At 41.4% G+C, this 22,220-nt stretch overlaps 2 protein-coding genes across 5 annotated transcripts in view; one reads left to right on the forward strand and one right to left on the reverse strand.

Annotated features, from left to right (window-relative positions):
• LOC144469346 (dual specificity calcium/calmodulin-dependent 3',5'-cyclic nucleotide phosphodiesterase 1-like) overlaps nucleotides 1-22,220 on the reverse strand; it is a 69,302-nt gene that overhangs the window by 25,268 nt on the left and 21,814 nt on the right. The window lies entirely within an intron of this gene.
• Nucleotides 956-22,220, forward strand: part of LOC144470276 (uncharacterized) — a 297,327-nt gene continuing 276,062 nt past the window's right edge. Inside the window, exons 1-16 of the mRNA XM_078181234.1 lie at nucleotides 956-1,032; nucleotides 1,158-1,316; nucleotides 2,728-3,065; nucleotides 3,213-3,338; nucleotides 4,895-5,305; nucleotides 5,572-5,827; nucleotides 5,997-6,192; nucleotides 6,600-6,746; nucleotides 8,086-8,276; nucleotides 9,359-9,546; nucleotides 9,912-10,160; nucleotides 10,486-10,725; nucleotides 10,856-11,044; nucleotides 11,361-11,565; nucleotides 11,985-12,315; nucleotides 12,590-12,794. Of these exons, the coding sequence (XP_078037360.1) occupies nucleotides 1,163-1,316; nucleotides 2,728-3,065; nucleotides 3,213-3,338; nucleotides 4,895-5,305; nucleotides 5,572-5,827; nucleotides 5,997-6,192; nucleotides 6,600-6,746; nucleotides 8,086-8,276; nucleotides 9,359-9,546; nucleotides 9,912-10,160; nucleotides 10,486-10,725; nucleotides 10,856-11,044; nucleotides 11,361-11,565; nucleotides 11,985-12,315; nucleotides 12,590-12,737 (3,369 nt within the window). The 5' untranslated portion in view covers nucleotides 956-1,032; nucleotides 1,158-1,162 and the 3' untranslated portion in view covers nucleotides 12,738-12,794. The remainder of the gene's footprint in view (nucleotides 1,033-1,157; nucleotides 1,317-2,727; nucleotides 3,066-3,212; nucleotides 3,339-4,894; nucleotides 5,306-5,571; nucleotides 5,828-5,996; nucleotides 6,193-6,599; nucleotides 6,747-8,085; nucleotides 8,277-9,358; nucleotides 9,547-9,911; nucleotides 10,161-10,485; nucleotides 10,726-10,855; nucleotides 11,045-11,360; nucleotides 11,566-11,984; nucleotides 12,316-12,589; nucleotides 12,795-22,220) is intronic.

Raw genomic sequence — 22,220 nt, forward strand, 5'->3', positions numbered from 1 at the left:
GTTCCTGTAGCGTAGACTCTATTCCATATTAAGGTGAATTATTTTGAAAAATCCACTTTCGTTGATGTTGTAATTTGCTTCTACCCGTATTTATTATTATATATTTTACAAAGTAAACGCAGAAATAACGGTGTCGGATTGTGATGTAAGTTAGTTTAGATTAAAGCGATCGTGCACAATTGTGCGATATGATTATAATGATACGAGATTAGTGCGGAGGATAGATAAAAATGAAATGGTCGAAATTTTTCCACGAAGCCGAGTCAATCAGATACCGATTAATCGTTGATCTGAATCGAATACACAATAACGCTATACCATCGAACGAAAACTTATCATCCTTTAACCTTATTTATCTTACGGTTAAGTGGATAATTTGAGTGCTAATCAATTATTACACACATAATATTATATCGACCTAAATTAGATTTATATAAGCTCGTTAAAATAATCTCTTTTCCTTTAACTGCAAAATTTTCTAGCGATACGATTAAAAATATATTATTGTCATTGGGTTCACGAATTAAGATAATTGGTTAAAACGACTGCCTCGAAATCTTTTGGTCGACTACCATAGAGATTATGAATATACATTTGTGGAGAACTAATAAATTTGTTTCTTTGGCCGCAAAGATATTTTTCTTATTTTTATATATATTTTATAGTGTAAAATAAGATGATCGGGGTTAAAGTGCGCCTAGAACGTAAGCCTAGTTTCAAATGAATTGTAAAATATTATTGAAATACAGAAATTGATTGACAATCTATTGAATTGTTCAATTTGTGTTCGCGACCCGTTGGCTTCCTCGTGTATCAAATTACTGGGCAGCTCTGGCGGGCGGTGTTGACACCGGGCTGAACGTTCGTCGTCACCTCTGTCCCCGCATACGTAAGAAACTTTAGACCCTACTCCGCTCGAATTACACGATGCGAAGTATAAAAGGGGGCCGATGCGATTTGATTTCGTCGTAGTTGGTTGTTATTAGATTGCTTGTTATTACGGCGGCGCTAATAGAGCTACGTGCACACGGGGTAATAAAGGACACGTCGAATTTGTCTAAAGCTCGTATCGCGACATTTTGCGGGCCACCCCGTGCAGCGCTTAGGAAATTGAGGAGTTGTATAAAGCGTATAAATCGTGTGTTTCGTGTGTCTAGGAAACATGAAGGCGACAATGTTATTTTGTCTGACGTTATTGTACGCGGTTGCCGGTAGTCATCAAGGTGGCCAGGAATGGTGGCGGACAATGTCGCTTTATCAGATTTATCCCAGGAGCTTTAAAGACAGCGACGGGGACGGCGTGGGTGATTTGAGAGGTAAGCGTACCACATTTTTCCAGCTCATACATTTCAAAAAGAAAAACACGCGCGCCTAATCACAGGCATTGAATTAGTTGCAATTCATTTAACGCTTTCAACTGTTAATTAAAACCAGTTTACCAACTACGTACATCGTAGTCGAAATGAGCTTTTAAATCGCTATGATCGATAGGACATCGAACTTGTCGATACAAACATGGTACAGTATACTTAAAGAATCCCGTATGTTAATTTCTAGTGGGCAATGCCTCGCAGTCGCCATTCGAGTGCGAAGGGTTAAAAGTCAACCATAATGATCGTTTTGAGAAACACAAGCCACTTGTTGATACGGCGTGATACCGAAAACAATTTCAATGTTTTATCAGTTGCATGAATATGTATTTCCGTTCTTGCTTAATTATCAAGAATGGATGAAGAACATGCGAATAAATATATCAGATTACAACTATGTCTATCTAATCGTACAATATATTTCGAATCGTCGACCGAATCATATATTTATTATTACGACTAGTAAGCAACAAAGCCGAAGAATAAGGTAAAATAATTGCACTTAAATTGTGCAGTTACGTGAAAATGGTTTAAAAGACAAGTTATCCAATACTTAAACGGTCGGTTACATTCGGATCGTAAAACGTCGTGCGCAACATGTTTCTTTTTCTTTCGTTTTTTTCCTTTTTTTTTCTTCCGAACACCAGTGCGCTCTTCAGAATCCAAAAGAAGAAACTATATGTACATACATATATAGAAGCCGCGTGTTGCCACGTGTTGTATGCTGTAATCGCGTTTCCTCTTATTCCCGTCTCAAAGCGTTTCGATTTGTTTACGCGATTTATGTAATTCGGCACGATGAGACAAGCAATGCAGTCGGCGTGCTTTGTGGATGCAATTAACAGAAGAGCCGAAGCGTGCGACGTTAACCGAAGGAAAAAAAAAGCGAAGCGGGAACACGGGAAACCCGAGAAAATAAATTAACGTTGCCGCTTAAATGCGACTCTAAACTGCATCGTTTTGAAATAATGTGCGGCCAAAGCGAGACTGGAAAATAATGTCAGCTTGACATTATTTAACAAAGATTTCATCTGAATCGTACATTGTAATTGCTAAAGAATGAAGGAACGATCGAAGAGCTTCTCCGTTTAGATGGAGCATTTCAAATAGCGACGAGCAGCGATAATCTTGTTCTATCGTACACGTTGATTGATACAAAGTATCAGCTTAATATTTAATACTTGCGATTTCGGTTTGCAATCGTTATGGAACAAAAATCTTCTTATCGGTTATGGTAGAGAGATCTTTACCCCAGTTACGAAGAGAAATCTTCGACACTCTGAGACAATTGGACTCGCTTACTTTCCCATATACATATATTTTGAATACGTCGATGAACGATTTTGTTTGTTCTTAGGTATTATGAGCAAATTGGACCATCTGGTTGATTCGCACGTTGACGCCTTCTGGGTGTCTCCTATTTATCCCAGCCCAATGGTCGATTTCGGCTACGACATTTCCGACTTTCGCAACATCGATCCCGTTTTTGGAAAAATGAAGGATTTCGAGGATTTGCTGGATGCTGCCCACAGCAAATCTTTGAAGATGATCATGGACTTTGTGCCCAATCATTCTTCGGATAAGCACGAATGGTTTGAAAAAAGTTTGCAGAATATAAAACCGTACAGCGATTTCTACGTTTGGCACGAGGGTAGAAAACTCGAAAATGGCACCGTGGCGCCACCAAATAATTGGGTGAGCTTCAAATTCCTGCGAACGCGAGTCGGGTGACCCCGAGGCGCGAAACATTATTTTTATGCTATTTATTTTAATATTTGTAAATTCGTATGTGAATAGAAATGTTAGTTTTAGAAGAACTTTGAAATTATTCTTTGCACGCAGGTGAGCGTGTTCGGTGGGCCAGCGTGGACTTGGCGACCGGAACGACAGGCGTATTATTTCCATCAATTTGCGCCAGAGCAACCAGACCTCAACTACGATAACGAACTCTTGGTACACGAAATGCAGGTATGTGCAGAATCTTGGCATACGATTTGATATCGATTTTGAAAATTTTCAAACCTGTGTTAGCAATTATCTACGTGCACCGAAACGCTCAAATTACTCAAATTTCCGTCACGGGTTTACCGATTATAGTAAGATCGAATTTGATTTATAACTCGCGCCGATGTCGACGCAACATTCACGATATCTAACTATTTTATCACGATACTTGGAATCAATGTCAACAGATTCCACTGAATCTCGAAACGCTGTATCGATGGAGAACATTTTTACCGAGATAACTATTATCTGACATGTGAAAGGTATTTGCTAATTTTTTTCGAGAGGCTGTCCTTACTGGCATACGTACGATTTCACAATTATCCATACGAACTGTGCAAGGCAAGCTTCGCGTATTACGATTGGATACATAGGTATCAACTTATTCTGCAGCACAGTTCGATTCTGTTGATGCGCTCGACAAGATAAAATCAATGCGATATACAAATAAAATCAATGGTTTCCTGAAAAGGAAATGTGAAATTAAAAGTGATGGACGAGAAAGGAGATTTTCAAGAAGAAGGCCACTGAAACGATGTTCGTATAGGCCAAGTGTGGAAATCCGACGCTTCACTTCCAATACGGTCGTTTGTTTTTTTTCCACGAAAAGCGGAAGAAAACCGTGTCGCAAACAAATTCGATCCATCTTGTAAGATCTGCGGTCTACGCTAAGAGAAGAAATACCATTCGCATCGGCACAGCACCAGAAATATTAGGTGCTGCTACCGCATCTAATGTTATCGTTCGTTAAAATGCTCATTTACAAATCGTTCTTTAATCCCCCGAACGATATCATCGTAAGCGTGCCGGATTGATTTTTAGGTGAGCGCACCTTCGATCGTTTAACCGATGCGTTCATCAGCGTGGCATTATGTGACGATAATTTAATAATACCACTTTGAGTCGTAACGAAAGATAACAGAACTGATTGTAAGAGCAGCAATTGCCTCGACTAGTTACTGGCTACTGTAATATCGCAACGTGACTTCGATACAACCATGGTTTCTTATCGAACAATATTTACGGAATATCCGATAATGTGGATCGTCGTTACGTTGAATCGCTTGTTGTCAGCAGCGTTCAGCAATTTCCGCAGCGAGGGAAGTTTTGGAAAGTTTTTCCTCGAAAAACTTTCTGCACAGACTCATGAGTCCAACGTGCCGGCCAGTATAAATAGGCCTTGTAGAAATATGATTTCGCAACGGTGCAACAACCGATTGCAGGCGCGATATCGGCCGCTGGACTACGAATTAGACAGTGTTCTCTGAATTGTTTCTAGATGAGAAGAGGCGTGAATGTCCGAATACGCGACAGTGTTTCATCGTTTCCGTCATCATTTTTCTATATGCACCAAATTCAATGAAAAACCCCGAAGCGTGTCTGTACGGCTTCTGCCTCGCTGGATAATTAAACGAAGTCTTCCGCCCGTATCGCCTGTGTATGCGAGGAAGTTATGAAAACCACTTCATCCGTATGCGAGAGTTTGTCGTTTTTTATCTTTTCTTTTTCTTGTTTCACAGGAAGTACTCAGGTTTTGGTTGAACAAAGGCATAGACGGATTTAGAGTGGACGCTATACCTCATCTTTGCGAGGACTCCAGATTTTTGGACGAACCGTTGTCAGGAACTACCGATGATCCGAATAATTATGGTTACACGGTGAAAATATATACGCAGAGTCAACCCCGCACCTACGAAATCGTCAAGGGCTGGAGCAAGGTCCTCAAGGAGTACAAAGGAGACAGAGCTATGATGATGGAGGCCTACACGGATATACCGAACACGATGAAGTATTTCGCCAGCGGAGCCAGTTTCCCCTTCAACTTTGGATTGATCACAGATCTGAATAGAAATTCAACGGTGGCGAATTACAAGGATCTGATCGGCACGTGGATGAAAAACATGCCACGCGGAGCCACAGCTAATTGGGTGGTGAGTAGTACCAAGAAGAAAGAAAAATTCTTATCGCGAGAGCAATGATTAATTGGTTGAGTTCGTTGTTTCTACCGGTGACCGATGATAAAAGTTGATAGAGGATCCCACACACCTTTCCTTCGTTCCGATCGTAAAGTTTCGCGGCAGAATATGTCACTTTCGGAGAAAAAAGTCAAATAAATTGTGGCGAAATGGAGCAAGTCTAGGTAGAATTGTGGTAAGACCGCGAGCCGAGCGAATGATGGTTAAAATTCTGTGTGCAGGCAGGAAACCACGACAAACCGAGATTGGCGACTCGGTTTGGGCCTGAACGAGCTCGAGTGGTCACCTTGATGACGCTTTTATTGCCTGGTGTCAGCGTGACGTACAACGGCGATGAAATCGGCATGGTAGACACTTGGGTTTCGTGGAAGGACACCAAGGATCCGCAGGGATGCAACGCCGGTCAAGATGGTTACGAAACAATGTCCAGGGACCCCGCTAGATCGCCCTTCCAGTGGGACAATACCACTTCCGCCGGTAAGCTATGGGTATTTTCGAGGCTTCTAGATCGTGCGCCTCTACAAAACAAATACTACAATAATTTACGATAGCGTTTTGTCTCGCGTTTCAAGCAAATGTAACAAATAATGACGCACTGTTCCAGTACACGTGCAAACTGATAAAAACATGCAAAATATTTTTTTAGGATTCTCCACAAACTCAACAACGTGGCTTCCAATCAACAAAAACTATCGAACCGTGAATTTGGAAACGGAGAAAGCAGTAAAGGACTCTTACTATAATTTCTACAATAGCATCGCGTGGCTGAGGAAAACGCCGTTTGTCAAAAAGGGAAATCTAATTACAAACCTCTTGAGCAAAAATGTTTTACTGATCTCTAGGTAAGACGAAGCAAGTTTTCGTCCTATATATGCCCAGAGTAGCCGCGAACAGAATTCTATCGGCGGCGCAGCTATACTTTGGTCGCGAGCGCGCTTCGTAGATAAAAGAGAAATTAGTCGAAAAGACATACATAATAAATCGGTGAATGACAAAATGAAGTTAGATGGTGCTAGATAGAAGAGAGACAAGTAGATCCATCTAGAGGTAAAAGTTGGTCGTATAAACAGTTGCTCTATCCGCGTGAAATTAGATCTTTGTTCGTGATATTCTTGAATGGAGGCGACAGTGAGCCTCGTCCGTTCTTGAATAATAACAAGTATCTGTTTGGAATTGTAATCGATACTTTGATCCTCGGAACTACATATGTAAGCGCGCTATAATAATCGATACGCTGTTATTTTTGCAGGGAGACTCCAGAGGACGGCGGGTCTGTTTACGCAATAGTAAACCTCGGAAATTCGCAAGAAGCTGTCGACTTATCGTTACTTGATAACGTATCGTCGTGCCGATTGAACGTGTACTATGCTACGGTTAACTTTGATTTAACGTCAGGGCAAGTATACGTATTTCTTTTGCTAGCTATATTTCTTTGGCTCGCTAGTATCTTTCGCTTATACGGGATGTCTGAAAAATATGTTATACTTTTATGCGTGTACAACAATTGACACGATCGATGTCAGATTACTACGGACGTAAGATCCTTTTTCGAATGGCATTTGGTTCCTATTAGAATTATGAAACGACGTGACTGTGAAACAAGTCGTAATTATAATATGAAGCAAGGTGTTTTTTATTAACAACTTTTCTTCTATTTCACAAATCCAGGTCCGTCTTCTGCCGTACCAGGAATGTAAACGTGCCTCCGCATGGAATACTGGTTTTCCTGAAATATTAGGAACTGCACGAAAACACACGAAAACACACGAAAACTCACGAAAGTGACCGCGTTTTGAAACAATCTCTGTATATTGATAAACTTATTGAAATCCAATCGATATGTTTCTTCTTCCTTCTTCCTTTCTTTTCTTCTTCCTTTCTTTTTTCTTTTTCTATTTATGTATTAGAAATGCCTGGAAAGCCAATTCTACATATTTCAGCATACATAACCTGGCACGATACCGGGGCGACGCTAAAAGCATGATAATAAATATGAATATGCTTTAGTTTGGGGCGTCGTGTTCGTCTAAATCTGAAACATGGCCAGGCGAGCCGTATCGCTTGAAATTCGTGATACGATTCTGGACCGGGTGCGGCATTCGATTATAACCTTTCACTTTTCCCGAAGGCCTTAAGAGTGCCTATCGATGGGAGCTGTTTCGGCCACGCGATGGCCACCGTCGATCCGCTTGTCAATTACAAGTGGTAATCGCTTCAGAATCTCGGACGTGTTCCCCACGAATTTCCTGTCAGCGGAGCAACAACGGCTCTCGCCGCCAGCTGCGAATTTCATTCGTCAACTTTCCAAAGACTTTCGTCGCGGACGCGCGAGCGACGTGTCAAACTGGTACAGCTGAACGAATGTTACAGTTATGTTAGTAAAAAATTACGATGAATAAAGAAACGATGGAATTGGAACGGCAATGTCTCAATGTAGTTAGATGACTCTGTGGGTCGAGGACGATGCGTACGTTTTCGAGCAACGGAACAAAATCTGAATAAACGTATTCGTACGAGAGAGTTTGATAATATAACATGAAAATCGATCGATTCCAGTAGTCGTGGGCTCTGCTATCGATACATTGCCGTGTCAGTGATATACGGTTAAAAAATTCCGAGACTCTTCGCACAATACGGCGGTGCGTCAGCATCGCCGCGAACTTATCCTCCGTGCGAATGATAAGGTCATGCGAGTGTCTATTCTTTTTTACTGTGAATCACAGCTTATAAACGAGCCGCGTGATCACAGCTAGCACAATACGAACCATGAAGAGCACCGGTCGCATCGCGATAGTATTATTTGCGGCGCTAGCCCTAGCGTCCGCCGAGGTTAAAAACAAGGGATGGTGGAAGCATGCGGTTTTCTATCAAGTATATCCGAAAAGTTTCAAGGATTCGAACGGCGATGGCATTGGAGATCTAAAAGGTACGCGAAATTAAGATACATTCTGGACTCTGCCACAACGGGGCTCTCGTCGTGAATCTTCTTCTCGATTTTCGCGGCCGATTGGTTGTCCGCCAGATGAGGCAATGGCAACTACGCGGCGTATAAAAGTCTTGACTGAAAAAAGAAAGAATTCGCTTCGATCGAATTCAGTTTGAGAAAAACTGCCTGCAAATTTCAAAATCAATAGACAACGATACGATCGATACGGTTTGATTTCATACAGATTTATTCTCACATCATTCAGAAATTAACAACATTTAGCGAATGCGACAGCTGTGCGACTAATTCCATCGATTGCAAAAACTCGTGTATTAGGTTACTCAATTTTATATGTAATTAATGATTTTTTTGAATCGAACGATAATCGTCGGCATAACTTGTCAAAATTATGTAACGCTTAAAACTAAGGAAACTTATTTCGTCGTGATATATTTCGTTCTTGATATTTATCAGAGGCGCGAAAAAAAAATACGTTTAAAAACCGATGAAGCTAATGATCTAACCATGTATAATTACTTCACGGACATCCTGCATCTTTCCTTTAATGTCGATGACATAACATACAATGGTCGGAAGAATGATCGTCGGTTGCTTGTCCGCGGTTCTTTGTACAAGTTGACCGTACATTGTTTGTGATACGGTTGAGAATTATCGACAGTCTTGGTTGATGATTCAATGCGTCGCGTTATTCTATCTCTTTTCGGTGATCGATGATCGATGAAACGAATGAAAAAAAAACTGCGATCCGCTTTCAATTCGGACTCGATTATTGGCTTTAAGCAGCAGACACAGTTCGCAAAAATTGCTGCCGTTTTATCATACGGTGCGAGTTTTAATTCCAAGGGAAATGTCTTGCATTCGACGACACTGGTAATTCGATAAAATCAATCCTTCCTATGAAAGCGTTTTATAATTTAACTTTCCTTCCTAAGAAAAGTTTTCGTGTAGTATTTGTCGCAACTTTAACAAGGATTATTAGCTCAATGATTAAAATCTATTATTACGGCTTATCTGAACGTAATTTGTTTTCAGTTACGTAACACGCTTCAAATTTGTAACAGGTATAACGGAAAAATTGCAACACTTCAAAGACATCGGTGTGGAGGGAATCTGGCTGTCACCGATTAATAAAAGTCCCGATGTAGACAATGGATACGACATAGAGGATTTCAGAGCCATTCAGCCAGCATTTGGCACATTAGACGATTTTAAGACACTTGTGAAAGAAGCAAATGAGAAGGGCTTAAAGGTAAGGAGCGAGACAAACGAGCTCATCTATATGCAGTACTTTCATTCCTTAAAAGAAAACGAAATATTCAACAGGCTTGCACAATTCCGAGGTCGCAAAATAGACACTTTCAGCTTCAATTTAAGCTACATAAAGTCCAAATTGCTCCACGGGAAAGTGATTGAAAACTCGCCCAAAGTCCAAAAATTAGCTCCACGCTGCCTAATACCGTCGAATAGTTGATTAAAAAATTCATAAAAAAATCCCAGACCGTTTTACGGGAATGTGCCTTCCGGGGTCGTAAAGTAGACACTTTCAGCTTCAATTTGATAAGGTATATGTATATACTCATACACATATGTATGTAAGTTTTTTCATGTTTTCAGGTTATTTTGGATCTCGTTCCGAATCATACATCCAACAAACATCAATGGTTTATCGAAAGCGAGAAAAAAACTAAAGGCTTTGAGGATTATTATATGTGGAGTAAGAAGCAACCTAATAATTGGATCAGTGTGTTCAATGGTACTGCTTGGACAGAGTCATCGGTCCGAAAGGAATATTATTATCATCAATTCTATAAGGAACAACCTGATTTAAATTACACCAATCCGGCTGTACAAAAAGAAATGAAGGTACAGGCACACGTTTGTTTTTTAATTTGATTTGCTTTTGCGTGGCAGGAGAACCTATTATATTTGAAAAAAGGTCGTTGCCTCCCTCGATGTCTGAGATATCGATCAAACTGACTTCGACTTTCAACTCTGATTCGAATCGTATAAAACCGACGGACTTTAATGTTTCGCAAGCACTCGACGTTTCGAACGTGTCTCAAATTGTTATCGTTTTTTCGTTCGTGTTTCCGAAAATTGCGAGAGTCCTACGATTATTGTTGTCGGTCTACCGTTGAATATCCGTAAACAGCGGTTAGGTGCGATTCGTAGTTTTTCTATGTTTTAGGACATAATGCGGTATTGGCTGGATATGGGAATAAGTGGTTTCCGTATTGATGCAGTACCTCACATATTTGAGGGTAATATAACCCTGAACGAAACAATGTTCTCCAGCGAACTTAACAAAACGTTACACGCGTCTTACAATCATAATATAACCAAGGATCAACCAGAAACTTACACGTTGATAGAAAGCTGGCGAAAATTTGTCGACGACTATGCGAATGAAAGCAATCGGGATGAAATAGTAAGCTGAAAAAAAGAAAATTGCGTTTTTTGATCGATTGTGCTTAATCGACAATAATATTTATCGAAATATAAGTTTCGCTCGTACATCTTTCGAGGATATTGAAATGATACGCGTTTGTCCCATGTAGGTGATAATGACAGAGGCGTATTCCAGTCTGGCTAATACATTGAAATATTACAATTACGGGTCTCACATACCGTTCAATTTCAAGTACATAACCGACGCGAACATCAAATCCAACGCCGAAACCTTTAAGAAGATTGCGGATACTTGGATAAATGGAATGCCGTCAGACAAAGGTGTACCGAATTGGGTGGTAAGTTTAAATTAACGCGCAATAATATGCAATGACATGACATCTCAAGGTATGCTACTGTATTCCTATTCTTCCAATAATGCAAACGATCACGTACGAAACCAATTTATTTTGCTGGTTCACGCAAAACAAATCGATTTTCATTTTTTCACGTTTCGATCGTTCCTATAATTGCACGGTACTTGTTATTTTATACGTGCCTGTAGCACGAGAAACAAGTTTACGTAGAAATCAGGCGTTTCAAGCTCCCTTGGATCGATATGATACAACTAATGATGAAATAATCGCATTGATAAGGAATTGATCGTTTCCTCAGATGGGCAATCATGACAGAAATCGTGTACCGTCTCGTTATCCTGGAAGAGGAGATCAAATGATAATGATGGAAATGATTTTACCTGGCGTAGCTGTAACGTATTACGGCGAAGAAATCGGCATGGAAGACAATAATGACTTTACTTTCACGGATTTTCGCGACGGTTGTCGAACACCAATGCAATGGAACAGCAACGCATTCGCAGGTGAGCGGAGAAGCGATGTTTAGGGAATGCGTTGGTTTGTCGCTATCGCGGGATGCCCGGTCAGAACGATTTCAATATAAGAAATACAACCGTGAAGGAAAGAGAGATGAGCCGAGAGAATGAACTCCGGGACGGAGAAGGGTTGACAAGAAATTTGGTAGAATCGTCTTCCAGTTCGCTATCCTCGAACCATGTTATTTCAGATGAGAAAGCATTGAACCGTTTCTTTTGATACATGTATCATTTAAAGGAGTATAAACTCGTAATACATGCGAGAACAGAATATATGGTACATACATGTGAATAACCGGGCAGCTGTTGCGGGGAAACGACACGAAACGTTTCTATAATACAATAATTCGTCAGTCTAAGATAAGAGAATAGTTTGAATAAATTTTGATTGCGCTTCGCCTCGACAGGTTTCACGAACGGAAGTAAACCGTGGATCCCGGTTCACAGCAATTATGAGAAGTTAAACGTGGAGGTACAGAAGACCGACCCCGATTCACCTTACAATCTATACAAAAATTTAACCGCCCTACGAAAATCTGCGCTTCTGAAATACGGCGATCTAGATACGATTGTACTGGGAGGCGACGTACTCGTTATCAGAAGAAGTTTGGACGACCAAGTGCTTGCACTGTTGATCAATTTCAGCAATGAGAAGGCTGTTACCGTCAATGTGACAGAAATAATGAAAAAGCAACCGTCCGTGGTGAGATTAAGCGACTCGAAGTCAAAGTTGCCAAGGTAAGAATGAATGGGACGACGTTATTTTCTTCTCATCTCAAATAGAATCTCGTTGCTGTTTCACCTTCGAACCCAATATATTTATAATACATTGAATCATTTGTTATGCGAAGCTACCAAGTTACAGCAACATAACGAATAGTTTTTTAATAGAGATTAGAATATTAGACATAGAATATTAAACGTCGTTGTCTCGAAAACAAAAACACGCGACATGCAATTAAAAGACACGGCCCGTATTATTTTTAACAATGTTTTAACCTTTATTTCTTAGATCCAGCGTGAACTTGGCTGCATTCACCATACCTGCGAAAGCGTCCGTCGTTTTGGTTTCGCAACTTACAAAATCCTCGGCAAGTACAGCTGGCTTCTCTCTCGTGTTTCTTCTCTTAACAGCTATCGTTTCGCTGTACCGATCGTAAAGCTTTTCGACAACTAGACGACACGAGAGAATGTTTTTATCGCGAATAGCTTAATTTCTGGAGAACAAAGCAAACTTGTATTTCTCATATATATATATATATATATATTAGTGTGTGCGTGTGTGTGTTCAAGTTTAAACCAGTAGCTAAAATAGAATCGATTATGATGAAATAGAAATATACGTCGCGTATGGATGAAAAACTTGATGGATAAAAGTGGTGTCGCGCTGTGATATCAACGTGAAAAGTAACAATATATAACGATGGAATCGCAGTCTTTCTGTTTCTACGATTATCATAGGAGCATCGACTAATTATTTCTAACGATACGAACATCCAATATGGATAAAGTGTATCCGTGTGTAGTTATTCGCAACGCCGACCATGTATAAATATAATAAATGATACGCAACATCGCCATTATCCTCTACTTCCGTCACATCAGCTTTATCGACACGCTCTTCAAGATTGCAAATGGTTGTCGAATGCTTTAGCGAATTAAGCGTTGGACCTGCTAAAAATCGGCACAATAGATAAAAAACGATCGGCGGGACTCCAAACTGTTCTAGTTGTAATTTATCCGCGATCAATCGTTTAGGGTATGCTCGATCGAGACGGGAACGAGATGTCGTGCGGGCGTCGTCGTCGTCGTCGTCTCGAGAATCTAAATTATCAAAGGCTTGCGTATTCGTTCCGATACGAGAGGTACTTCGGAGCACGATCGAGAGCACGCGATAACTTTGAGTACCATCGGGATTGTGCGAATTGTCAGACTGATCCGCAAATTGATTTACTTACTCTCCCAGCAATAGCTCGGCTCGCGGTGAAATTAATCGATAACTTGATTATACTGGCGCGTAATTAATGCTCTCGGAAATTTTTCCGCATTTCACATTCCAGCCAATCCAATGAATATTTATTAAAGTTATGTCACCGTAGACAGATTTTTCTTGGATATACAACAAATAAATAAACATTAATTTCCGAATTGCAGCTAATATCGCAAACGCGTTTAATGTGTCGCGCTATAATTTCCAAATAATTTACAACGACCACATATAAGCGTGTGAATGAAATCATTTATTCGAATCTGTCGTAAGTGGCAATAAATGCTTTCCATTGATGCCGCAATTTATTCGCTGAATGTTTTATAGACGGATGACGGATGGATTGATGGATGATGGATGGATGTGAGAGCTGTATTTGCGTGGGAATTGTGTGCACCCAACCAATGGCGACTGTGACTCGAAGAATTTAGGAACGATTGATAAAAGCAAAGCAAAGTAAAGCACAACAAAGCACAACAAAGCAACGCAACGCAACGCACGTTGAGTTGTGTCGAATCGCTCGTCATCCGTGCTGTTTTCCAACCATGAATTATGCATTCTCTTTCAAGTATCGACGCCGCGCCGTTTGAATAGGGGGCGTTTGGTGCGTATTATTGCGATAAATCAGGAATTTATCGCCGGCGACCCTGGATTGGTACGGCATGATTTCACCGTATGCCATGAAAATTCTAGAGAGCTTCGCTTCGCTGATACTTGAACAAATCAAGGTAAACGGAGACAATCTTTCGACGGGTTAATAGTAGCCGTGAAATTGCTGCTTATTACAATTATTTCATATTTAAAACGGATAGATTTCATCGCGCGTACGTACATTACATTTAAAACGAGTTCAGGCTCGTTCTTGCACGACAACGCGTTTTTCCGAAATTATTATTATTATACCTCGAAAATCGTGCACTCTGATCTATTTTTATCGGACAAAGTCCATCGCATCCTTCGAGGAGAACCCGGCTTTTACTTTTCACATGGATTAACCTGTATAACTTGACGGAACGACGAAAATCGTAAAAATTCGAATTTACGAGGGTGTAAAATTTCATGCGGACAAAAACTTTTCGTGCAGACGACCGCGTCGTTTGCATTTGCGCTTATGCAGCTCCATGAATCAACAATCACGAAAGGCTCGCGATGTCATCGTCGTCGTCGTCGTCGCTGTCGCAACGTAATTATTTAAGCCCGCGATATACGGTTGAAAGTTGAGCGAAATCTGGCCGAGAATCGTGCGTTTCGACCCAAAACAAAAGCGAAACGGAGGCGCAGTTTATTTATTACGGCCCTTATCATTATTATTGTATTATTCGCACGACGGTTCGAGACAAATGCCTTCGAGCTTGTTTTTTTTTAAGAAAATGGATAATATCATATTAACGTAGAAATCGCGCCAAGTAGCTGAAGTTGCATCCTATCTCTTGTATGCTATACCATTCGACGAGTCGAATAATAAAATCGATATAGGATACCGATGGCGTAAATACGATGCTCGACCATAACGAGAGAATAATCAAATTTGGTATTAGTAAAAGGATCACGCGATGTATCGATCATCTATCGATACTTTTTGCTTCGCATTCGCGTTTCCTCGTATAGAAACGCAAATTATACGAGCCATCATCACCGACGCAACCAACTGGACCGTCTATGGATTCGATGACGCGGAATTAGGTCGATCGGTGGAGCGATTCGATCGCGTTCAAAGGAAACATTCGAATCGGATTCTGACCAGACAGCTAGAATATAATTAATCGTGTTGCGAGAACGATACTTTCTTCGATGATTATCTCGATAGGGAAAGGCGATTCGTCGATGTCAAAACGTCTGTACGAATAACTCGACGCATTTTATCGACCGAGGTAAACGTAGCTGTAAGTTTAGCATCGATTAGATTATGACAGTGTTCGGAACGATTAACAGCATAAAAGGATCGAGAGAGAGAGAGAGAGAGAGATTGCGATACGAGCAGCCTTTCGGTACCGCGTCGCGTCACATCGCATCGTATCGCATCGCAGGGAAAAGAACGTAGCACTTCATTTTACCAAAGGAATCGTGAAGGAAGAAATCCGAGTTGCACGACTGAACGTGATGCAAACAATGCGGCGCACGTAGAACTCTCTTCCAAGTTTAGTCGTCCATTCGTCGACGCGTTCGTTTTGCCGGCCGATACTGGTTCCAAGTTCCCGCGGTTGGTTTAACTACCCGGCAAAATCATCTCCGCTGCGTTGGATGCATTTCTGAACCGAGCACGAGCGACGACAGCCTCCGAATAATACGTATTTTTCTTCCATGCTCGAGAAAACTGGTGCGACTGACATCGTTTGTCTTCCACGATGCTAGCGCGCGGTAGTAAAGCGGATGTAACTGCACGTGAAAGCGTCGCTTCCACTCTATGGATCGATCGAAACGTTGTTGTCAACCTCTCTGCCAGAATTTCGATCGATCGAACAGGTAAATTCACAGCAATAACCGTGAGAGCGTTCTAACGCAAGATGGCAGACGCAATTAGACTCTTGTCGATGCAGTCATCTGACACACACACACACACGCACACAGGGACGTCTTGTACAATAAATAGCTGCGTAGTTTACTCGATCGCTGCGCGACTATCGATCCAATTGACATAAGAATATCGTTTTATATTGTCGATGAGAAGTGCTTTGAATTCAACGCGAACGACCACGGAAAAACCGTGAAAACGCGGAACGTTGTTGTATTATATAATACAATGCGAGCACGTTCGATTAATTAGAAATGATTTGCAGTATCGTTGCTATAATTCGATTATTACAACAACAGTATATTATACACGGCTCTTCTCTTTTCACTTCCGTCGGATTAGGTGTACAGTTTTCCGATTTCATTGCGCGCGCCGGGAGACAGCAACGATTCGCTCGTGCAGCTGCTCGAGAACGGTTTGCGTTCAATTTTCCTTGAGAAGCGATAAAACGGGGAAAACGTCTTTGAAAATTCTTTCGCCTTTAATATGCCTTTCCATTCGTATTTTCTGCGATCGCTCGGAACGCTTACTGACATTAGGCACACAAAAATATTCTCGCAAATGGCACAGTTCGGGAATCCAATTTTTAAACGTGTTCTGGTCTTCTTTTTTCTAAAGAATAAACTTGACTCGTAATAAAATGATTGCGCGAATGTCGGCCGAATTTGTAGAAAAATAGCAAACACTGGCTCTTCGTTGTTTGAAACGAATCGTCGTTTGGCACCGCGTCGTCCACGTGCTTCCAGCGACGTTAGGTTATCTATGTATAATATCTCCGCACTCGGCATCGAGCGCGCATACCTTGTGTCGGCGTTGTTTTACACGTCGCAGCATTTATTTCCGTACGAGAGAAATCGAATTTATTCGACGATATCGTCCGATTACTCAAACGATTAAACAATTTATATTTGACGCCGATCGTATAATTGCGAGCCGCGAGCGGTCATTGACGATCACCGCGCACGTCGGCGCGTTGATACGTAATAATGAATTACAGATACGAGAGAAGATTAACGTTGTAAATTGAGTCGAAGGTTAACGGAATGGTGCGAACCCTTGCCGTATCGTTCAATATTATCCAATTAACGATTGGGAACGGGTGGAAGCGCGGTTGCTATCTCATCAAAATGGGTATTGCTAAATTGGCAGCGATGTTGTTTCGCTAATAATAAAAAGCCATCGGACCGAGACCACGGATGCACGCGCGGTCGGTGTACCTCCGGCTTCAAACGAATCCAGTTCGATTCAAATCGATTTGAATCGATTTAAATCGGGGTCGGACTAGAGATACATACTTAGGAGCTATTTCCGATCTGTATGTAGGTAACAACAAAAGGTACACCATGGCGCGCGAGGCGATTGTTTGTATCGGGTCGGGCGTGATTCTTGCCCGACGTCGACCGTCGATCGATTTATTGGATAAATGTTGGAAGCGGCCGCGGTGATTGCGTAAACGAGCATTTTTCCTCGAAACCTCCAACACTTTGGGAGAAATGGGCGCCGCCGACGATGTGCGATCGTAACATCGAAGTCGCCGTCTCAAGTCGGTATACCAGGCTGTCCTCCCGATCAGTAGAGTTTATTATCTCTGCGTCTTCATTATTCTCTGAGTTTATTATCTTTATTATAAACACGACTCTTCTTCTCATCGATCGTTTAGACTATTCGATAGGTCTACGAGTACCTTGCGACGACACAGGTACGCGCACGTGTCTATGCAGTCGACGTTTCGTCGGGGAAGATTACGCCGTTGCACCTTTACACCTTTCCCTCTAACTCTCCCCATTCCATAGCTTTCTTTTTTCTTTTTTCTTGTATCTTTCATCTCCTTCCGTCGGCTTTTGCAGCGGCTTCCGGCGACACCTCGATCCGCGCACACAGAATTATATTGCTAGAGAAATAGAACGTTGCTACGTACGCGCACAAGTTTCTCCTTGTGGCAACACGGCGGACGGAATTCGGTGATTCTTCGTCTCTTTGAACATCCTCCTGCTATTAATTTACACGTGTTTCAACCGTCCATTGAGAAAAACTTGCTTCCCTGAACTTTAGCTCTCTATGCCGTATGCATACAGTATTCTTTGACAGCGATCCTCGTTAACTCCGCTAGTTGCTAAATTAATAGCACGAGTCTCTATTGTACATGTAGTTGATTCGAACATTTCGAAGATACGACGTAGGACAAGTTGACGCGTCTTTCTTCATGATAACTATGAACATGCGCATCGTTCATAGTTTTCAAATTAATCATTTCTATCAATGCAAATCGAATCCTTGTCGAATAGTTGAAATATTCGCTGACAATATTCAGATTTCTTCCAACGTCTGTAAATAATAGCTTAACAAAATTCATTTGTTAGCGATCACTGTTGCGGCCGCGTTTCGTCGTATGGGAATAAGGAGTGACATATGTCGCGTTCAACTGTCCAAGCTGAACGAGTTCGAGCGCCTCTTCAATCGGAAAATTGAATCGAACCGATTGGCTCGAATCGGCCCGCCTGATTTCAATGGGACCGCCGAACTCTTTTCGACTTGTTCGATTCCAGTGGAATCGAACTTGGACTCGCTCGAACTCGGTCACCGCAACCTGACTCTTAATTATTCCCGGTTAAAATGTCCTAGTCAGGATTCACGAGGTATGCTTTTGCAGATAGCAATATGTATATATGTATGTGAAGCCAACTAGGCGAACAAGTGTAACACTTCTGGGATACGCGTGTGACCGAAATTAAAATTCGTTGATTGAAATTTAATACCGTTACCGTGTATTACCGTGTATTACCGTGTAGCGAAGAACGTAGCGGCACGAGCCAACGGAACTATGCAAAACATTTGCGAATAGATATCAGATGCCTGAAATTGTCGTTGGAGATTTTCGGAGAGAGGCCTATGTCGATATCGCGTTTGTCGCGTTGCCAGGAAATTAAACGACAGGGCGTTCGCGCGGCCACGCTCTTGAGTGTGTCGTTCAATCGTGTCGTGGATACATAGAATTTCCAATTTAATCTCGAACCTAATATCTTCGCGCGACTAATTGATTGGCGCCCTTGGACTCTCGTGGAGCAAACGTTGGTGGAACGCTCGAAACGGAAACGAGAAGATCGAAGCTCGTTGTGCCGAGTAAATTTTTCGTAAATTCGACCAGACGACTTCGATCGTTTTACGACGTTAAAGGAACTGTGTTACCACAGAATGGTTGAACAACAGTTTTGCAAAAACTGCTGTTGGCTGGAATAATGGAAGAAATTCTTTTCGACGTTGAAAACGTTGACTCGTTTATCCGAGCTTGGAATCAAAAATTAAACGATGCGTTCTGCTGCAGTTCCGTGAAAAATCAGATGAAAACAGTATGTACTCTTCGGTTTCTTTCTTAAAAAAAAGAAAAACCGAGGATTAATTATTAAGCAACGATGCCGTAACGTTGCAATAGAATATACAAGTTTAAAGGGTAAAACTGATTTCGTATAAGTTTTCCATTTGATCGTTCAATATTAAAAAAAAAAATAAAAACACAAATTTTAGTGGAGTTTCGTTATTTTCAATGTTAATGCAATATAATAAACCCGATGTCCTTTCGTTACGCAAACGCTAGACTTTGTCAAACAACAATACGCTCGATACAATCAATCGGTTTATGTATAGTTACGATAATGGAAACCATATCCTCGCGATAAACATTATCGGAACTCTGGGATTTTGAAAACATTTTCATTCCAAACACTTTTCCATCCTATTACTTTGCCAAGAGATCGCATTTAGATAGCTTGTATGCACAGCTGTTACACGGTAGTTTCCTTTTGTTTGAAAATTTCATAACGGCTTCCTCTGTATCCGCATATTTTGAAATACGATAGCAGGTAATCTCAGTGACACACAAACTTCACCCAAGATAAAGATCGAAATTTTTGTTTCAATTTTGGTGTACACACAATTTTTCTGTAAGAATATATCTTCTGCTCGGACGAAACTCGAACGAAATAATACATACACCGTGGAACAATGGTCTGCTACATTCGCGCCGCAATAGTTTCTCAGTCGAGTGCATCAACTCCCTAAATTGAATTCGACGATCAGGTCTGGGGTTAAGACAACGGGGTCGCGGGCAACGATACCTCTAATTTAATCCAACGTTCGTAGTCGTTGTTTGGTAAATTGAGCAGTGGCCTTGAAACGTGTCCACGAGAAAATTAATAAAACGACACGGCCACTCTCTCCCCACCGATAATTCTCGCCTCGAATTGCTTCGATATTACACGATTCACAATTAAACGAGTATTTATTAGCCTTATTATTTCGTTTCGTGCACCATCGAAAGGTTATCTATCGTTTGATGCGTGGATCGGTGAATTAGAATCCGCGTATCGTATTCGTGAAAGTGCTCGTAGATATTGCATTTCCCAACGCCTCTATCACTGATTCAATTATATTCGAGCTGAAACAGTGTTTGAGTTTCTATCGAATAAAATGTTTGTAATAAACGAAATCGAGCACTTGTCGCGTCTAGAAAATAAATTCGACGCGTCTGTCGCGACAATCGTGCGCTGGAATAAATGTTAATGAAAACGTATACGTACGCTAAAAAGCTTCGCTCGATACCTCGACACCTCGATACACGGATTTACGTCATGATTTTTCAAACCATTAAGTCTGTGAATTCGTGCGAAAGACTGAAAGGTATTACGAAGTAGATCGAACAAAACCAGGCGGTGAACTAACGGCAATCGTTTAATGCTCAAGTGTACGCAATCGAAATGGTGCCGACCGAATAAACCAAATAAACACTTTGACAAACAATAGGAATTCAAACTTGAATTTCATTCGTGTGTGGAAAAACAACCGTATTTCTTTTTTATCATCTGGTACACGTATTCGTTTGCACCTACTATTGAAAATTACCGTTTAATTCAAAGTGTTGCACTGTGCTCGCGCGTATCGTAAAACGTGAAATTGTGATTTTCATTTTTTTTCCCCCGAACCTCGATACGTGGCAGTAAATCCTGATAAACTTTTATGATTCAGAGGTGGGCTTTGCGTTGAATTATAAATTGTTTCCCTTCGTAACTTTTGCAACGTTGTTTGAGCGTCAGCTTGGAAACTTTATGCTTCGCGAGCCACTCAAAAATACTATCCATACATATATCTATATGTATATCTATACATGTAACAGCCAAAAGATGAATCGTGTTCCCCCATTTGAATCTCTTGGGCAACGACAACGAGCCAGGCTCGTCATAAGAATTTCGTGCGTAATCTATTAAACGTACGAACATTGCTTTCCTTTGCTCAAAAATTGCAAAAATAATTACAAAACACAACGCGTTTATTTAAAGAAACGCATGTTTCGTTGTACGTGGTTACGTAAACTGCGAGTAAAAAATGAAATAGTGATTTTTATAGTGTAACGCGTGGTCGACAAAGTGGCCGTATCTCAAAGACAAAATCGAAACCAGAATTTCGTCGATCCATCATCTTGCTTCGGCATTTATTGCCTCGTAAAAGAGTGGGGGGCCACCTGTAGTAGTCGGATGCACTCTGTGCTCTGCGCGAATGGGAAGTTGGTAGTGCGGTAGGTAGGATGGCGTTGAACGTATGCGGTATTCGGTCTGCGGTCGATTCCTAGGCCATCGATTCGAGGGTTCGATGCGGAAATAGGAGCCGCATCTTCGAAATACAGATTCTGTATATTTCTAGCCGTACGAAACTGACCCCGGTCATTTCGATAATGTCCCACGGAAATTCAACGGAACTCTATCGGTACGATATCGCGCACAGCGCATGCTGCTCTACTTTGTCGCTGAAATCCTTTTGTAAGGCTGCGCTAAATGGATTTCTTCTAGAAAATATCGGACGGTAAAGGAAGAGATAATATTGCCTCGAAGCAAACGGAAATATGCAACGGGGGGCTAATCTGACGGGAGTTTTCACCGTAAAACAGAAAACAGTTAGCCCTTTGGCTAGCCAATGCAACGCAACGCAACGCAGGCGACCATTTCCTACCATTTCCATTGATTCGTTTCTTTGGTTAACCGGCACCAGCACTTCTCGGGGTCGCCGGGCAATGGACCGGCCGAGTTACGCGAGTCGCGCAGCGTTACGTCGCGTCGATGGGTCGTAAATAGATTTGCTTCGAACAAAGTTCAATGT

The sequence above is a fragment of the Augochlora pura genome, chromosome 1, assembly GCF_028453695.1.
Source record: "Augochlora pura isolate Apur16 chromosome 1, APUR_v2.2.1, whole genome shotgun sequence".
Classification (NCBI taxonomy): Eukaryota; Metazoa; Arthropoda; class Insecta; order Hymenoptera; family Halictidae; genus Augochlora; species Augochlora pura.